We start from the raw sequence: 18,073 nt of genomic DNA, 5'->3' as shown, positions 1-18,073 counted from the left end.
AATAGGATTTTGGTACTTACCAGGTAAATCCTTTTCTTTGAATCCATAGGGGGCACTGGAGTACTCTTGGGATATGGACGGGCGTAGCCGAACAAAGGCACTGAATATTCAAATTTAGGACTCTCCCCCCTCCATATCCCCGAGTACCTCAGTGTACTTTGTCAGTGTTTTTTACTGAGCGAACAGGATATAGAGAGGTTGACAATGGAGAATACCTGTAACATAACGGACAACAACAAAGTTGACCCATAACCTTATTGTCAACTAAACAGTTGACACCATAACCATAACATAACGGACAACAACAATGTTGACCCATAACCTTACTGTCAACTAAACAGTTGACACCATAACCGATAGAACTTTATAATTTGAACCAATCGGTGAAAATGTGTTATTATAAGCTCCTCTGAGCTTAATATTAATCAAGTAAACTTGTTACCCTAAGCTCCCTTGAGCTTAAAACAACCCAGGTAAAACTGCTCTGGGTGGGCGTCCAGTGCCCCCTATGGATTCAAAGAAAAGGATTTACCTGGTAAGTACCAAAATCCTATTTTCTTTATCATCCACTAGGGGTCACTGGAGTACTCTTGGGACGTACCAAAGCTTCCCTCGTGGGCGGGAGAGCTGTTTGATACTTGTAACAGTAGGCAGCCCAAAGCTATATGCTGATGGCGCCACCATTCATAACGTGTAAACGTGCACAAACGTGGTGCACTAAAGGCTATGTAGCCGCGTCGTAGACGCTCCACGACCCGCTGGGTCTGACATTCCCACAGAACCTGTGGGATGAGCTATTACTAACATAGGCGATTGTAACTTAGCCTTAAAGTAAGCCTGACTTGTAGTCATTATTATTATCCAACTGGAATAATGTCTGCTGAGAAACTGGCTAACCCTGACTTGTAGTCATTATTATTATCCAACTGGAATAATGTCTGCTGAGAAACTGGCTAACCCCAGTTGGCAGTATCATAGAGAACCAACAACGTATTCATATCACGTACTGTAGACGTTCGGGACATATATAAACGCGTAATGCGTGTACCACATTCAGAATTCTAGAATGTGCTGTCCACACAAAAACCACTAATGGTATATTGATGTGAAGAATACGAAAGCGAATTCGTCCTGAGAAAACTGAAATACGGTGGCTTGGAATACAAGGCACCCAAATATGAAAACAAAAACCCTTTCCGAAGCCAAGGCTAGAAGCCAAGGCTATAAGAAAAAAAGTGAGAAACTTAATTCCCATTTGTTGAAAAGGTCCAAAATATGAAAACTGTAAGAAATCTGAACCCCACCTCAAGTCGCCTGGCGCTGTAGGTGGGATAAATAGAGTCTGAACTTTGATGACACCTTGTAGAAATGTGTGTACAGACGCAAATCGATGCAACCGTCTTTGAATATAAGTTTACCACACCGATACCTGCACTCCTAGTGTAGATCAACGCAGTTTTCCATCCCACCCCGTTTAACAGAATACGGGTAACTTGAAGGATGATGTTGTAAACTTCCGAGGTTTACAACCTATGTAAGCACACGAAATTTTGTAATAATGAGCTGCCTTAAGCGGCTTACAAGTTAACATGGTTGGTATAACCGATACTGTAATGCTCTATTTCTTAAGAGGGCGGTCTGAACCCTCACCCCGTCAACCGCAAGTGCGGTACATAGATAATAGGTACATAGGTAACTATGGGTAAAAGAACGTTCCCTGATGTAACAGTTTGAACGTATTATGAGCGGGCCAAGATCGTGTGCAAGTATTCCTTGGAAATTCGAGAAGCAAGCTTTTCCGAAACCCTTGAGATACCACCAGTATGACTGTGACGAACTGTCTTATGATCCGTTTTAGCAACGGAGAGAGCAGCGGAAACTGGTGGAGCCAGATACACGATGCTGAATGACCACACGAATGTGAGAAACTCCACCGCCACTGCCCTTGTGATCTGTCGTTCTGTACACATACTGAGCGTTTGTAATTGTGGCGAAATGCCATCATGTATACCTGAGGGTAACCCCTTGTGTGGACTCACATATGAAACACCTCTGGATTTAATGTCCAGTTTTCAGGATCCAAATCCTGGCGGGTGAGATCATCTGTCTAAGAGATGTCCACTCACGGAATGATCTTTTGACATTTTCACATAATGGTGTTCTGAGCCATTGAGGATTTGAGTTACCTGCCGCATTGCCATGCGGCTTCTTGGTTCTCCTGGTTGTTGTGTATACAACTGCCGTTGCCTTGTCTGACTGTTCCTGGTTAGACTGAAAGCGAAGCATGTATTGCATTGTAAAATGCACGTAGTTCCAGGACCTTTTGCACATAGTTCCAGGACCTTTATTGACAGCAATCTGTCGTGATTTTGGAACCTTTGTCGCTGATATTATTTAACTACAACTCCTGAACCTCTGCGACTCTAGTCCAGAGTATATACCCCCTCGCCCCTCTGTGGGACACGCAAGTGAAGGGCGGCGAACTAAATCGCTTCGAAACACATCATTATTCTTAACAGGTGAATACACCAATGTACCGCTAGTGTGCGTGTTTTGCACTAATTACTAGCTGTACATTTGTCCTTGCTGGTGTAGTAGGTAAAAGTCTTTGATTTACCGTATTTATAATCTTACCTAAGAATTAACATCATTTAGACGGAATTAGATGCGATTATTTTTGAACTTGATCTGCTACCTCAGTCTATTTTAGTAACGCAAGTTAGAGGAACTTTGTTGAGACAGAGTCCTTATGAGCAGATCATCTAATATAAAGAAAACTCTGTTGAGACAGAGTTCTTATGTGAGATGAGCTATCATCACCAACATCACTTTGGTAAATACCCGAGGCGATAAGAAACAGTAGACCTGACATGGTTAATGTTGTGGCGATTAGCAAACGCTAGCACCTGTGATAAACCAACCAGAATGGATATGGCTGCAATATGCAAATACTAACCGCAGAAAATCCATTTCCCACTGCAGTAAGTGACTTGTGTTTGGTTTTGCTCAAACAGAGAGAAATAAGTCACTCTGACTCTGTTGGTGTACCACTGCCTGTTATAAAGACAGCTGAAAAGCAGCAGAGACTAAATGGCAACATGCCAAACTGTTCGACAGAGGCAGTTTCGCCCTTTAATCTGTAAATAGCTGAGACAACCCTGAGTTGAAGTTTTGAAACCTCGCAAATGTAACATGTAAACACGCGGTTCCACAATTGGAAAAGAGGTCATCAAACCACTGGCTTGCTGACTGTAGCGTCTTGTTTACAAGGCGTGACTGTTTTGTACCACCGCTTATAAGGGATAAAACGCCGTTTGCATTTTGATACTGGATGCGTAATGAGTGTATCAAATTTAGGAGCAAACAAGCTCTGGCCTTGTCGCGCTTAACTAGCGACGATGAAAGTAACCGGCGTTAGCAGAAGCTTTACAGATATACTCTGTAGCTTATTTTAACAGCGATCGTCATTGTTTATACATAGATTATAGTAACCCAAATGTATCCTGGGTTTTTATAAAGTTTGACAGACACGCATTTACCAATAGCGGTCAAAACCCCCCGCACTATCTGATTGCTGGACTAATGTTCCCTTCTCACACGTAGTTATCGGTGTGAGATTTGACATAACATTGTGCATTTAAATTATAATACCAGTAAAATAAACAGTCTGGTACCCAAAGGGACTTTGGCCGTTTTGGAAAGACTGTCTTTTGTTAGAGCTGACGGATTCACTTCCGAGACACCGTTACCGCTCTTTTAATTTGAATTGCCAACGTAAGCCTTTAAAATTATTTCTAGTCTGCACTAGAGCCTTGCTCGCTATGTAGACCGACACCACAATAGGCAACAGACAGACACTTGTGTGTAATATCTATATATGTTATTGTTGAACATATTAAACTGATGGTTGTTTCTCTCTACTGAAACTTTAGTAAAAAACAAAAGATTTATTCGATGTGAAGAGAAACTAGAGTTGTGAAAAGCAGTTCACATGGGCATATGAAACCCGAACCAAATTCCTACTAACCCCCCTGCGCCTCTGGTGGCTTAGAGATGTAGGGCAGGAATGTTCTAGAATTATGTAGAAATACAGATTACATGGCTAACTTATGTAAAACCTGAACCAAAAATTCCCACTAACACCCCTGCGCCTCCTTGTGGAGTAGAGGTGTATGGCTGGAATGTTCTGGAATTATAAACTGGAAAAACAGCAATGATTAAAATGGCCGTTATGCCATGCTTTCACAGAAAATCACAGTACCGGTTACCTGCTGCAGTGTTAGTATAGGCTTAATAGCCTATTATACAGTTAATATAGGCTTAATAGCCTATTATACAGTGATAACACAGGTGTAGGATACAGTAAAATACATGCATTTAGTTAGCCTCCATTAATATGAACACTGCCTGCAGTGACTGTTATTATCTTGCAGCCTTAACAGAAAATAACAGAAAACATGGTTAAACCTGCAATAGGTTAAGCCACTGATAGCCTATTGCCAGCCAAAGCCTCATATATATATTATATATATATAAAATGTGCTTAAACATATAATCACAGTCCATACTGATATTATACCCAGTCTCCCTGCCAGCAAAAAGCTTCATTATATATTATATATATAAAATGTGCTGAAACATCAGTTTTATACTGATGTTATAGGCCATTACACTGTTGAAAACGCTGCCTATTGTTAACCCATGCAGCCTTTGCTGCTGCTATGGGCATTACTCCCCCTCCCCCCTCCTGCAGCTGCGCTGCTTGTGAGGTAATGTTACCTGCAGCGTACGGGGAGCGGGTGCAGGGAGAGTAGGAGAGCGCTGTGTATAGCGCCGGGGAGCCGTCCGGAAGAGCGGGCGGCGCCTTCCTACTCCGGTCAGCGGCGTGCGGTGTCCTTACTGGAAGAGCGGCCGGCGTCCGTGAGTGACGTGCGGCCGCTCTGTTAGCACACGGAGTCTCGGCGGGGCCTCTTCCTCCCTGTAGTGGTGCCGGGCAATCAGCGCTGTGAGAGCGGCCGGCGTCTGAGTGACGTGCGGCCGCTCTGCGCGTAGCAGGACCCCTTCAGCGGCGGCTTCAGCGGCGGGGTGAGGGGTCCACACCAAAGCACGGCGAGCCAACTCACTGCTGGGCTTCCGACAGACGGGATGCTGCTGTCTGCATCCCGTCTGCCAATAACACATACTGATTGCATATCTTAACAGTAAAACTCAAGTTGCAGCACACCTTTCTCTGGGACTTACTTGGTTACAGTATCACCTTCCCACACAGCAGGGCGGCAGCGTGAGCTGACCGCCCTGACCCCACCATACCTTGTGCTGCTGTAAGCTCTGTCCATGTGACGGCTTTCATCCTGGCTGTGACGGGCTTCTGTCTGTAAGCTCCGTTTCAGCCTCCAGTAGTTTCTTCCAGCTCTTTGTCTCATCCTGGCTGTGACGGAGCTTCTTTCTGTAAGCTCTGTTCAGCTTGCAGGAGACAGTGGCTGCCTGTGGCTGTGAGGGTGCTCTTTGTGAGGACCGACACGCCATGCGCTGTCTTATAGCGCCTGTGGCTGTGAGGGTGCTCTTTGTGAGGACCGACACGCCATACGCTGCCTTGCAGCGGCACCATCCCGGACCCATGTTTTTCCAGAAACTGGGACGGGAAGTGTAAAAATTAAAAATAAAAATAAAAATTAATAAAATCTTCTGAAAAATGCCGATGTTCATGCTGTGAGCACCGAAAAAACACTGACAAAGTACACTGAGGTACTCGGGGATATGGAGGGGGGAGAGTCCTAAATTTGAATATTCAGTGCCTTTGTTCGGCTACGCCCGTCCATATCCCAAGAGTACTCCAGTGACCCCTAGTGGATGATAAAGAAAATGCCACAGCCGGGGGACACTTTTATATTGGTCACTGTGGCCCTGGCATTAAATCCCCAACTAGTCATCCCTGGCCGGGGTACCCTGGAGGAGTGGAGACCCCTTAAATCAAGGGGTCCCCCCCTCCAACCACCCAAGGGTCAGGGGTGAAGCCCGAGGCTGTCCCCCCCCCATCCGTAGGCGGTGGATGGGAGGTTGATAGCCTTTTGTGTAAAAAAAGAATATTGTTTTTTGTAGCAGAACTACAAGTTCCAGCAAGCCTCCACCGCAAGCTGGTACTTGGAGAACCACAAGTACCAGCATGCGGGGGGGAAATGGGCCCGCTGGTACCTGTAGTTCTACTACAAAAAAAATACCCAAATCAAGACACACACCGTGAAAGTATAACTTTAATGTACATACATACTTACCTATGTTGCCCCGAAGCACTAGATCCTCTTTTCCAGTAGAATCCAGGGGTACCTGTAAATAAAATTATACTTACAAAGAATCCGTTGTAGATCGGTCCTCTTCTTAAAAGTTATAATCCACGTACTTGGCAAAAAAACAAACCGCTCACCTGAACCACGAACTGAAAGGGGATCCATGTATACACATGGATCCCCTTTCCCCGAATGTCGGGACCCCCCCGTGACTCCTGTCAAAGAGGGTCCCTTCAGCCAATCAGGGAGCGCCACGTCATGGCACTCTCCTTCACTGTCAGTCAAGTGGAGCACTGTGGATACAATGTAGCGTAGCAGCACTACATTATATCCAATGATGAGAACTTTGCGGTCTGCGGTAGACCGCAAGGTTAAGTGGGGTCACTCTTGTGGGTCTTAAGCAATAGGGTAAGGCATTGCTACTAAGCAATTAAGTTTTCATATAACAACAATTTCTTAACAGATCAGTTTAAAAGAAAAAATAATAATTAAAAGTGTGTGATTCACGGGACATTGGGGGTAATTCAGACTGGATCGTTGCAGTAGCAGCGATCGTAGTCCGAATCCCTTTGTGGACTGCACATGCGCACCCCGGGAGCCGAGTGAAATGCTAACATCATCTCTGGGCTGCGATCGCCCCTGGTTGATTGACAGGCAGAGGCAGTCGCGGGGCGGGAGGGGTTGTGCCAACGGCATTAAAACGGGGGGGGACAGAGCCAGACATGCGGGGCGTATTAGCCCTGTGCTGGGTGTCCCCCCGCATGCCTGAGTAAATGATCGCAGCAGATCTGAATTACCCCCTTTATGTTCACTTTCTGGAGAACCATCCTATAGTTGTTTGTGTGCATACCATACCACCTTAGTTTTAATGGTGACAAATGAAAAAGAATAAAAAAAAAAGATTTTAGAAAATAAAACATACAGTATGTGACCATTCACACTTTTTAGCATGCAACAATTTATTTATTAATTATTACGTTTCTTATACAGCGCAGCGAATTTCGTTGTGCTTTACAAATGGAACGAACAGTGATAAAACAAAACTAGATAATAACACACAGTCATAGAGGTAGGAAGGCCCTGCTTGCAACCTTACAATCTATAGGGAATTAGGCATTGATGCACAGGGATAGGTGTCACCCATTGCATAATGGTCACCACTGGACCTTGGTGAGCTGTATGATATGGTCACACAGCGATGTTGGCTTGGGGTCAGGAGGATGGGAAAGTGAAGAAAGAGAAAATATTGTATGAGAAGAAAGGTGTGGATTTAATCGGATAGGAGAGTTTCTGAAGGTTATGTGAGCGGTTTCAGAAGCTTGTCTAAAGAGGTGAGTTTTCAGGGAATGCTTGAAGGTTTGGAGATATAAAAGAGACTCTTATTGGCCGTGGTAGGGCACCCACAGAGTGGATGCAGCCCGAAGAAAGTCCTGCAATCGTGAGTGGGAGCAAAAAATGAGTGTGGATAAGAGACGTAGTTCTTGTAAAGAGCGGAGCAGTCGGGTTGGGAGATATTTTGAGATAAACAAAGAGATGTATGTTGGTGTAGTTTGGTTAATAGCCTTGTGTGTGAGTAAAAATAAGATTTTGGTACCTACCGGTAAATCCTTTTCTCGTAGTCCGTAGAGGATGCTGGGGTCCACATTAGTACCATGGGGTATAGACGGGTCCACCAGGATCCCTTGGCACTTTAAGAGTTTTAGAGTGTGGGCTGGCTCCTCCCTCTATGCCCCTCCTACCAGACTCAGTCTAGAAACTGTGCCCGAGGAGACGACATACTTCGAGAAGGATTATACACAGATAGTGGTGAGATCCACACCAGCTCACACATACAAGGCACGTCAAGCGAACCAGCTTGAACTACTCAGCAACAGCTGAAACATTACTTACCAAGTAACAATGCAGTACTCAACTAAAACTAAGTTGTACTGAACCAAACAACATTTGCAGGAAAACGAAGTGCTGGGCGGGCGCCCAGCATCCTCTACGGACTACGAAAAAAGGATTTACCGGTAGGTACCAAAATCCTATTTTCTCTTACGTCCTAGAGAATGCTGGGGTCCACATTAGTACCATGGGGATGTACCATAGCTCCCAGATCATCAGAGGCCAAAGTATCGAACTTGTAAAACTTTGCAAACGTGTTCGACCCAGACCAAGTTGCAGCTCGGCAAAGTTGCACTGCCGAGACACCCTGGGCAGCCGCCCAGGAAGACCCCACCTTACAAGCAGAGTGGGCCTTAACAGATTTTGGACACGGCAGTCCTGCCGTAGAATAAGCGTGCTGAATAATAAACCTGATACAGCAAGAGATTGTCTGCTTAGAAGCAGGACACCCAATCTTCTTGGGATCATATAGGACAAACAGAGAGTCCGACTTTCTGTGACGAGAAGTTCTCTTTACATATATCTTCAGAGCCCTTACGACATCCAAGGACTTTGAAGTAATTGAGGAGTCAGTAGCACTGGCACAACAATAGGTTGGTTGATATGAAATGCCAACACAACCTTCGGAAGAAACTGCTGACGAGTCCGGAGCTCAGCTCTATCTTCGTGGAAGATCAAGTAAGGGCTTTTACAGGATAAAGCCCCCAGCTTGGACACACGTCTAGCAGAAGCTAAGGCCAACAAAGTGACCGCCTTCCACGTAAGAAATTTGAACTCCACCTCCTGCAGAGGCTTAAACCAATCTGACTGGAGGAACTGCAACACCACGTTAAGGTCCCAAGGCGCCGTAGGCGGTACAAAGGGAGGTTGGATATGCAGAACTCCCTTCAAAAAGGTCTGAACCTCAGGGAGGGCAGCCAATTGTTTCTGAAAGAAAATGGATAGGGCTGAAATCTGAACCTTCACAGATCCCAATCGCAGACCCAAATCCACTCCTGCTTGCAGGAAGAGGAGGAAACGTCCCAGTTGAAACTCCACCATAGGATACTTCTTGGACTCACACCAAGAGATATATTTCTTCCAAATACGATGGTAATGTTTAGATGTTACCCCTTTCCTAGCCTGTATGAGGGTAGGAATAACCTTCTTAGGAATGCCCTTCCGAACAAGAATCAGGCGCTCAACTTTCATGCCATCAAACGTAGCCTCGGTAAGTCTTGATAGGTGAACGGCCCCTGCTGCAGCAGGTCCTCCAGAAGAGGAAGAGGCCTCGGCTCTTCTTGCAGTAGATTCAGAAGGTCCGCGTACCAAGCTCTTTTTGGCCAGTCTGGGGCAATGAGGATCGCTTGAACCCTTGTTCTCCTTATGAGCTTTAGGATTCTTGGGATGAGTGGGAGTGGTGGTACCCTATCCATCGTATCCAAATCCTCAAGCAAGGTAGCCGACCACTTCACTATTGCTTTAGCAATCCATGCACTAGCAATAGTGGGACGTAATATGGCCCTAGAAGCAGTGTACATTGATTTAAGCGTGTTATCAATTTTTCTATCTGCCAGCTCCTTTGAGGCGATAGATCCCAGAACAGGCAAAACCACCTTTTTTGAGAGTCTGGACCCAGATGCGTCAACAATCGGAGGGTTTTCCCACTTTTTCCTATCCTCCTCAGGGAAAGGAAAAGCCACCTGAACCCTTTTAGGGATCTGGAACCTCTTCGCAGGATTTTCCCATGCTTTTTCAAATATAGCATTCAGCTTCTTTGACGCAGGGAAGGTTAGCGAGGCTTTTTTATTTTCAGGGAAAAAAGCCTCCTCAACCTGCTCAGGTGTGGTATCATTAACATTTAACACATCCCTGATAGCCTCTATCAATAATTGCACCCCCCTTGCAAGAGATGCGGACCCCCGCAACACATCCCCGTCATCGTCTGTAGTGTCAGAATCGGTTTCCGTGTCGTCTTGTGTGACATGCACAAGCGCACGTTTGTGGGGGTATATAGCAGGGTGTCCTGAGGTACCAAACGCAGACCATACAGCCATAGAGCTCTGTAATACCTGGGTTGCAGATTCATTACTAGCAACCCTGTCAGAAATCTGAGAAATCCAGGTTTTGATAGAGGAAAACCACTCTGGTTCCCTTGCTGGAATCTGTGCTAAACCAGTGCTAACCTGATTACATGGAATGGGATCATTCTGGGATGATAAATCCTCTGCAGCATATGACACAGTGTCCCTTGACATAGCTAAAGGAGACCACCAAACACTCCACTACACACACACACACTCTCAAACTCTTAAAGTGCCAATGGCTCCTGGTGGACCCGTCTATACCCCATGGTACTAATGTGGACTCCAGCATCCTCTAGGACGTAAGAGAAAGTATTTTATATTGAATAAGGTAGAATACAGGTAACCAATGGATGGACTGACAGAGTGTGTCCACAGACGATGAACGTCTAGCGAGGAAAATTAGCCTTGCAGTTGCATTCAGAATACACTGTAGTGTCTCTTTTTGGTAAGAACAGTAAGAAGACCATTGCAATAATCAATGCGGAAGATAATGAGAGCATGGATTACAGTTTTTGCAGTGTCTTGTGTATGAGTTTCCCTGTTTAAAATTTAAATGTGGTTTTAAAATGGCCAATAGATGGCAGCATTGAGTTTGCTTTCTACATAGTAGATGAAATGTATTTCATATAGATTTATCAATGAACATGTGTGTTCTACGCATTGTACTATGCTAACACTATAGAATAATGAGAAGTTATTTCTGCAATAAGTAGGCATTACATCCAAAAATAAGTAACGTGAAGTTGACGAGGGGTGATTGGAGCATGAAACCCCAACACAACAACAAAGGCATCAAATAGCATGGAAAAAACAGGACTTAGAAAAAGCAATCTTCTTAACATAAATACACTCCGTGTACTAAACTGCAACCTTTAAAGGATTAAAGAAACGGATTGCCAGCTCATAAGTAGTACTGGCGTAGTAGATACTTAAGAATTTAATAAAAAATGAAAGGGAAAAGAACAAACAGAGAGGTAAACTGACTTCTTAGGATCACAAATGGATGCAAAGTGGGAAGAGAAATGGGTGACTAACAAACCAAGCAAATATATAGTGTAAAAAGTAAACAGTGTAGGTAGTAGCTGGATTTTAATAACTGCATTGGAAAGTGAGTACCCAGTGTTTAACTATGCAGAAATGATGTTTAGTTTGTATGATGCTTGTTTTCTTTCAGAAGTATGAAGATAAGTAAAGCTGTATGAAATTATCATTTCAGCCCTGGTGGTCCTTTCATGATATACATTTAATTAAACAACTATAAACGTGTGTGTTTTTTTGCAGTGAACATATAAACAAGATTGGGCAATTTTAAAGCTTCTAAAACAGAGAACTGGTAACATTCCCATAGCAACCAATCAGATGCTGTCTATTATTTTCAATAATAATTGCTATGGGCAACATCACCAATTCTCTGTTTTAGAAGCTTTTTTAAATGTAGCCAATTGTGAGAATTGTTGTATACATTATGTAATGTATGCATTAGTTATCAAATGTGGGAAAACACGAAGCCAGCTTCATGAAAGGGTGGATCTAAAGCTGTCTGTGCTTGACAAGACTTTGTAATGACTTGACTATTAGTAAGAAAAAGTCAGACGTGATTTTTAAATACCGATCTTTAGGATAATACGTTTGTTGCCTTGATTCCGCACAATCATCCTTTAAATACAAATAAGAGCTTCTATCCTGCTCAGTCTGGATGTCCATAAAGGTTTTGTTGCTCTTTGCAAGACAAGTCTTCAAGAGAAGGCATGTACAGTATGTCAGTAATAATGAGAACAGATTTCCAGCCATCAATCAGAATTAAACCAAGCTTGGTAAAAATATAATTGTGAGTCCATAACTAACAATCTCTGACTGCTGTAGATAATACTATGCCTAAACAGAAACAGTTAGTACAAAGCAACTGCCCAAGCAGTATCCAGGTGCAAAAGGCATATACAGTATGCCATCTACTACATCTACTGTATATACACTGCACATATTGTTAACATTTATTAATACAGCGTTTAAATTCAAAGAAAAATAAATAAAACTATACTAGTTATTGGTAGAGAATGTAATAACATGAAATAAAGGTAGTTTGTGCAGCAATCTCTGTAAAATCACAGCAACCTTAAGCCTTCCCAGCATAGATAGGAATACACATCACTGTTCTGGCCAAGAATTGGAAAAAAAAAAAAAAAAAAAAAAAAAACAAATCACATGCGGCTCTAACAGGATTTTGCATATACAGTATATATACACACACACACTGTATATAATTTGTTTATCTATAATGAATTAATACAATTTATTAATTGCAATTCTTCAGTGTTTCCTCTGTTTTTCTCAACATTTGGGCAACACATGGATCATGTATTTTTATATATATATATATATATATATATATATATATATATATATAGATAGATAGATATTTTTTTTTTTTACATATACAATTTATTTATGTTACACAATTTGAACCCTCTGACAGCGAGTCAGTGCAAACACAGACAAGGCATGTTTATCTCTCTGCTTTGTACATACAGCACACTGCAATACGATTAGAAAAGAATAGCTTAATGATTGCGTAGTATCTGCCTTGACGTCCTTATTGATCTTTGCCCAGGTGACCGTGCCGTGATTAGCGGTGAGGCAGCCAGGCAGGGCTAATGCCCGCTTGCAGGGTGCACGGAGAAAGCGCAGCCCTAGGAGAACTGCACGCAGGCAATGTGCAGCAGCTCATGAGTGCAATCCCTACGCTTGCCATACAAATAACACGGTGAGCTGCTGCTGCTGAATGGCGTCTACGCCTTACTACACCGCCTCTCAACCACACTTTCCCATGCAGGGAGGAGATGAAAAACAGAGACTGATACCTACTACTGACCAATGAAACCCCAGCATTTGCCACCAACGCCTTCTCGCCGCTCCATAGCAGTGGATGGGAAGGGGCGTGGCGTCGGTGCATTTGGGGGCAGCAGCAGCGCCGGGTTAGGCTGCGCCTGGCAGCAGGCAGTGTGTGTGGTGCTGCTGCTGCTGCTGGGATCACGTGTCGCTGTGAGAGAGACAGAGGAGGCGGCGGCGGGAGCAGGGAGAGGGGCGGGGGCTGCTGCGGCGCTCCCGGGAACAACTCAGACACAGACACAGCTTGTTTTGGTTTATTTCGCAAGGCAAGGCGGGGGAAGAGGGAGAGCCTGGCAGTAACTCCAGCAACTCCTATCTCTCTCCTTCTCCGCAGCACAGGATCAGCCGCCCTCCCCTCACTGCAGCCTGACCGGGCAGTGTCCAGTCGTGCACTCCGGAGTGTGAGAAAGGGGAGGGGGACAAGTCTCCAGTTGGCAGCCGGGGTAGGAGGAACAAGGAGGGGGAGGCAGTGCAGCTACCTGCCCTCCTCTTCTCATCAGATGCCACTTCTGCAACGCGATGGGACTGAATGGGGACACACACGGGCAGTGATCGCTGTCGGCGGTGACATTGTGCTGATTCTGGAGGGGTGTCTGGTGGTCGCAGCCCGGTGGGAGTACTGAGCCCAGCGCAGGCAGCAGACACTGTTCCCCGCAGTACGTGCATGCATGCAGAGACACTAACTTGGAGATTGGCTCTGCAGACCCATGCACACCGAGATGCCCCTGGCCGGGTGTGTGCTGCTCTCCCTCCTGCACTGGATTACATTGGGTTTATTGCTGGGAGACTGCTGCTGCCGCTGCTCATCTGTGGATGTGTTATAGTGCAAGGAGCTATCTAAGGAGAATACAACAACTCTGCAAACTGCTGGTGTCTCCCTGCTGCACGCTCCTGTCTTACTGCAGTCACTCACTGGTGCTGAATGAGCTGTGAATTTGTATAGTGTACTTATACTTTTATTTGCAAAAACTGCATAGGGTTTTTTTTTTGTTTTTTTTTTTTACTATTTATACCTTTGGTACCATGGCCAGCCCCACAGACCCTCCGCCTCAGGAGAACTTCTCTGATGTCAAGAAGGTGGGCTACCTTAGGAAACCTAAGAGCATGCACAAAAGGTTCTTCGTTCTCAGAGCCGCCAGCGAGTCAGGTTTAGCCCGTCTGGAGTATTATGAGAATGAGAAAAAGTGGAGGCACAAGTCTGGGGCCCCAAAGAGGTCCATTCCTCTTGAAAACTGCTTTAATATCAACAAGAGGGCGGATTCAAAGAACAAACATTTAGTATCTCTATACACTAAAGATGAGTGTTTTGCTATTGCTGCTGAGTGTGAACAAGAACAGGAAGGATGGTATCAGGCTTTGGTGGACCTGCATAACCGTGGTAAAACTCATAGCCATCACTACAATGAAGGCGCTGCCAACGGGGTGCATGATGGAATCAATGGAGATGATATTTATGGGGAAGTGACCCCCCCTGGTCTTGCCTTTAAGGAAGTGTGGCAAGTGATCATGAAGCCTAAGGGTTTAGGACAGATTAAAAACCTTGTTGGTATCTACCGATTGTGCCTGACACACCGAACAATCAGTTTGGTAAAGCTTAATTCTGACGCAGCAGCCGTAGTTTTGCAGCTCATGAACATCCGGCGTTGTGGTCATTCAGAGAATTTCTTCTTCATTGAGGTTGGCCGTTCTGCAGTTACAGGTGCTGGTGAGTTTTGGATGCAAGTGGATGACTCTGTGGTGGCCCAGAATATGCATGAGACCATCCTAGAAGCTATGAAGGCATTGAGTGATGAGTTTCGTCCACGCAGTAAGAGTCAATCTTCTTCAAATTGCTCCAACCCTATTTCTGTCCCTCTTAGAAGGCATCATCACCTCAATCATCCCCCACCCAGCCAAGTGGGTCTTACCCGGAGAGCCCGCACAGAAAGTGTCACAGCCACTTCTCCTGCTGGAGGAACTGCTAAACATGGATCTTCATCCTCATTCAGGGTTCGGGCATCAAGTGATGGAGAGGGCACAATGTCAAGGCCAGCCTCAATGGATGGTAGCCCAGTAAGCCCCAGTGCAGCCAGAGCTCAGTCACATCGGCACCGAGGCAATTCTCGACTTCATCCACCTCTTAACCATAGTCGCTCCATTCCAATGCCTGCAACTCGCTGCTCACCCTCAGCCACCAGTCCCGTCAGTTTATCTTCTAGCAGCACCAGTGGTCATGGCTCCACTTCCGACTGCTTGTGTCCTCGAAGATCTAGTGCCTCGGTTTCTGGTTCTCCTAGTGATGGTGGCTTTATCTCCTCTGATGAGTATGGATCCAGTCCTTGTGATTTCAGAAGCTCTTTCCGGAGTGTTACACCAGATTCTCTAGGGCACACACCTCCAGCTCGAGAGGAAGACCTTAATAATTACATCAGCATGGGCAAATCCAGTAGCCTCATTCAGAGAGGCACACAACCAAGGTACCAATCAAGCAAGGGTGAGGAGCATCCTGACCTTGACAAGGTTTTCAGGAAGAGGACTCATTCATCTGGAACTTCCCCTCCCTCCATTTCTCATCAGAAGAACCCATCACAGTCATCAATAGACGAGTACACCGAAATGATGCCTTCTTATCCTCTGCGCCTCCCATCCTTTAGGCACTCTGCTTTTGTGCCCACTTATTCATATCCAGAAGAGTGCCTGGATCTCCACCTGGAAAATAGCAGACCAAACCAAAGTGATGATGGCTACATGCCAATGTCACCTGGGGTTGCTCCTGTGCCTACAAAGAATGGTGACTACATGCCTATGAGTCCTAAGAGTGTGTCGGCCCCACAGCAGATAATTAACCCAAGACGACATTCACAGATGGACTCTAACGGCTATATGATGATGTCCCCAAGTGGTAGCTGCTCCCCTGACAATTTTAACTACAGCAAAATTTGGACAAATGGTACCAACCCAAAGTTGTCCATAGAGAGCAATGATGGCAAATTGGCTTGCAGTGACTACATTAATATGTCTCCAGCTAGTGGCTCCACTACTAGCACCCCACCTGACTGCTATCTGAATTCTGTTGAAGAGCCAACCAAACCTATCTGTTCATACTTCTCTTTGCCAAGGTCCTTTAAACATTTGCATAGGAAGAATGAAGATGGTCATTTACGGATTTCTATAAGTTCTGGTCATCCATTGTACACTGAGGAATCCTCCTCTTCTTCCTCCACAAGCAGTGATAGTCTGGGAGGACAAGAAACCCAACAAAGCAGGAAAGGTGAAACTTATGTCCAAGGGAAGAGCAGTAGATTGACCAGGCCCTCACGACTGTCTTTGGAAAGTACAAGTAAGGCCAGCACATTGCCTAGGGCTCGAGAGCCTGCCTTACCTCCAGAGCCAAAAAGCCCTGGAGAATATGTTAACATAGAGTTCAATGAAAAGGTCTTCCCTGGGGGCTTGGTATCTTCCATACATTCACCATCTTATGTTCAAAGCAGAGTGGTACCACAGAGAGAGAACCTATCTGAGTACATGAATATGGATCTTAAGCACTGGAGGGCAAAACACTCTTATGCCTCATGTACAGCATCCTATAAACAGTCACGTAAGCCTACCATGAGTGTGTGCTCTCCTGACATATGTAGTAGTCGCCCACCTGTCCGCGCAAAGCCAGTTCCACGGGACTATATGAGTATGCAACTTGGTTCCCTTTGTTCAGAATATAGTCAGGTGCCACCAGCCAGGACCACTCCCAAGCCAATCTCTCCTTGTAAGAGTAATTATGCAGAAATGTCAATTGGTGGTGTTCCTGATAACTTGCCTGCTGCACCTCCTGGTAATAAAAGCCTAAATGACACTGCCTGCTCTTCTCTTCTGGGTCAGGGCTCTGGTCCCAGCGCCTTTACTCGTGTCAGCCTAAGCCCAAATCGCAACCAGAGTGCCAAAGTTGTTAGAGCAGGTGACCCACAGGGCCGCAGGCGACACAGCTCAGAAACCTTTTCCTCTACTCCTACTACAGCTCGGGTAAATTCTGGACCTGTTTCTGGTGATGATGTAAAAAGACATAGTTCTGCTTCATTTGAGAATGTCTGGCTCAGGTCTGGAGATACAGTTAGGAGAGAGTCTCTGCAAACTTCAGATCACCATCATAATGGCCTCAATTACATTGACCTGGACATAGTCAAGGATTTGAGTGGCCTGGAACATTGTAACCCACATCAGCCTGGGATATCCCACACCTCAGATGATCTGAGCGCCTATGCTAGCATCACTTTTCACAAGTTGGAAGCACGCAGGAGCCAAGCAGAAACAGAAGGTACATTACACAGTTACAATTAATAATAATGACTATTATTTTTTTATTTTCTGTGACACATACAAATTTAGTATGGTAATTTAGGGATACAACATTTTCAGATCAGGTTTTTGAGGGGTATTTATCAAAGCATGGAGAAAAAAAAGCACGGTCACTTGAAACATATCCTGTAAAATGAACGTTAAAAGGTAATTGGTTTTTGGCTTTATCCCTACACTTTTATATCTCTTAACGCTTTGATAAATACCCACCTTAAACACATCTTTAAATACCTCCAACCATGAAACTTTCACACAAGTAATCCTTTACAATGACTGGTTCTCTATGTTAAAATTTGAATTTCTTCACAATGTGTAGTCTGCATAATTCACTGAATGCTGGAAGTGGTTTGTGAACCGACATGAGATGTATAATATATACATCATTTTATATTATGTATATATTTCACCCATTAAGGTAAATAACTAGATTGGAGTGATCATTTGGCTAGTAGTGTGTTTTTCTCATGAGTGCTGAAGTGTTATCAAAGACTATATTTCGTGTGACTAATGAAAAATTTCTAGTGCCTAACATGATTAGATTCAGGGTAGAAAACACCTAAACGATCCAGGTCTTTATTCCATCATAATATGAGAGACTGTACCATAAAAGCCACGTGTTTA

At 44.7% G+C, this 18,073-nt stretch overlaps 1 protein-coding gene across 1 annotated transcript in view; it reads left to right on the top strand.

The window, feature by feature from the left end:
* Positions 1-13,255: 13,255 nt before the first annotated feature.
* IRS1 (insulin receptor substrate 1) overlaps positions 13,256-18,073 on the top strand; it is a 46,545-nt gene continuing 41,727 nt past the window's right edge. The window contains exon 1 of the mRNA XM_063916018.1: positions 13,256-17,411. Coding sequence (XP_063772088.1) covers positions 14,147-17,411 — 3,265 coding nt within the window. The 5' untranslated portion in view covers positions 13,256-14,146. The remainder of the gene's footprint in view (positions 17,412-18,073) is intronic.

The sequence above is a fragment of the Pseudophryne corroboree genome, chromosome 4 (assembly GCF_028390025.1).
Source record: "Pseudophryne corroboree isolate aPseCor3 chromosome 4, aPseCor3.hap2, whole genome shotgun sequence".
Classification (NCBI taxonomy): domain Eukaryota; kingdom Metazoa; phylum Chordata; class Amphibia; order Anura; family Myobatrachidae; genus Pseudophryne; species Pseudophryne corroboree.
Note: the sequence above shows the minus strand (reverse complement) of the source record. Positions and strands in the feature narration are given on the sequence as shown.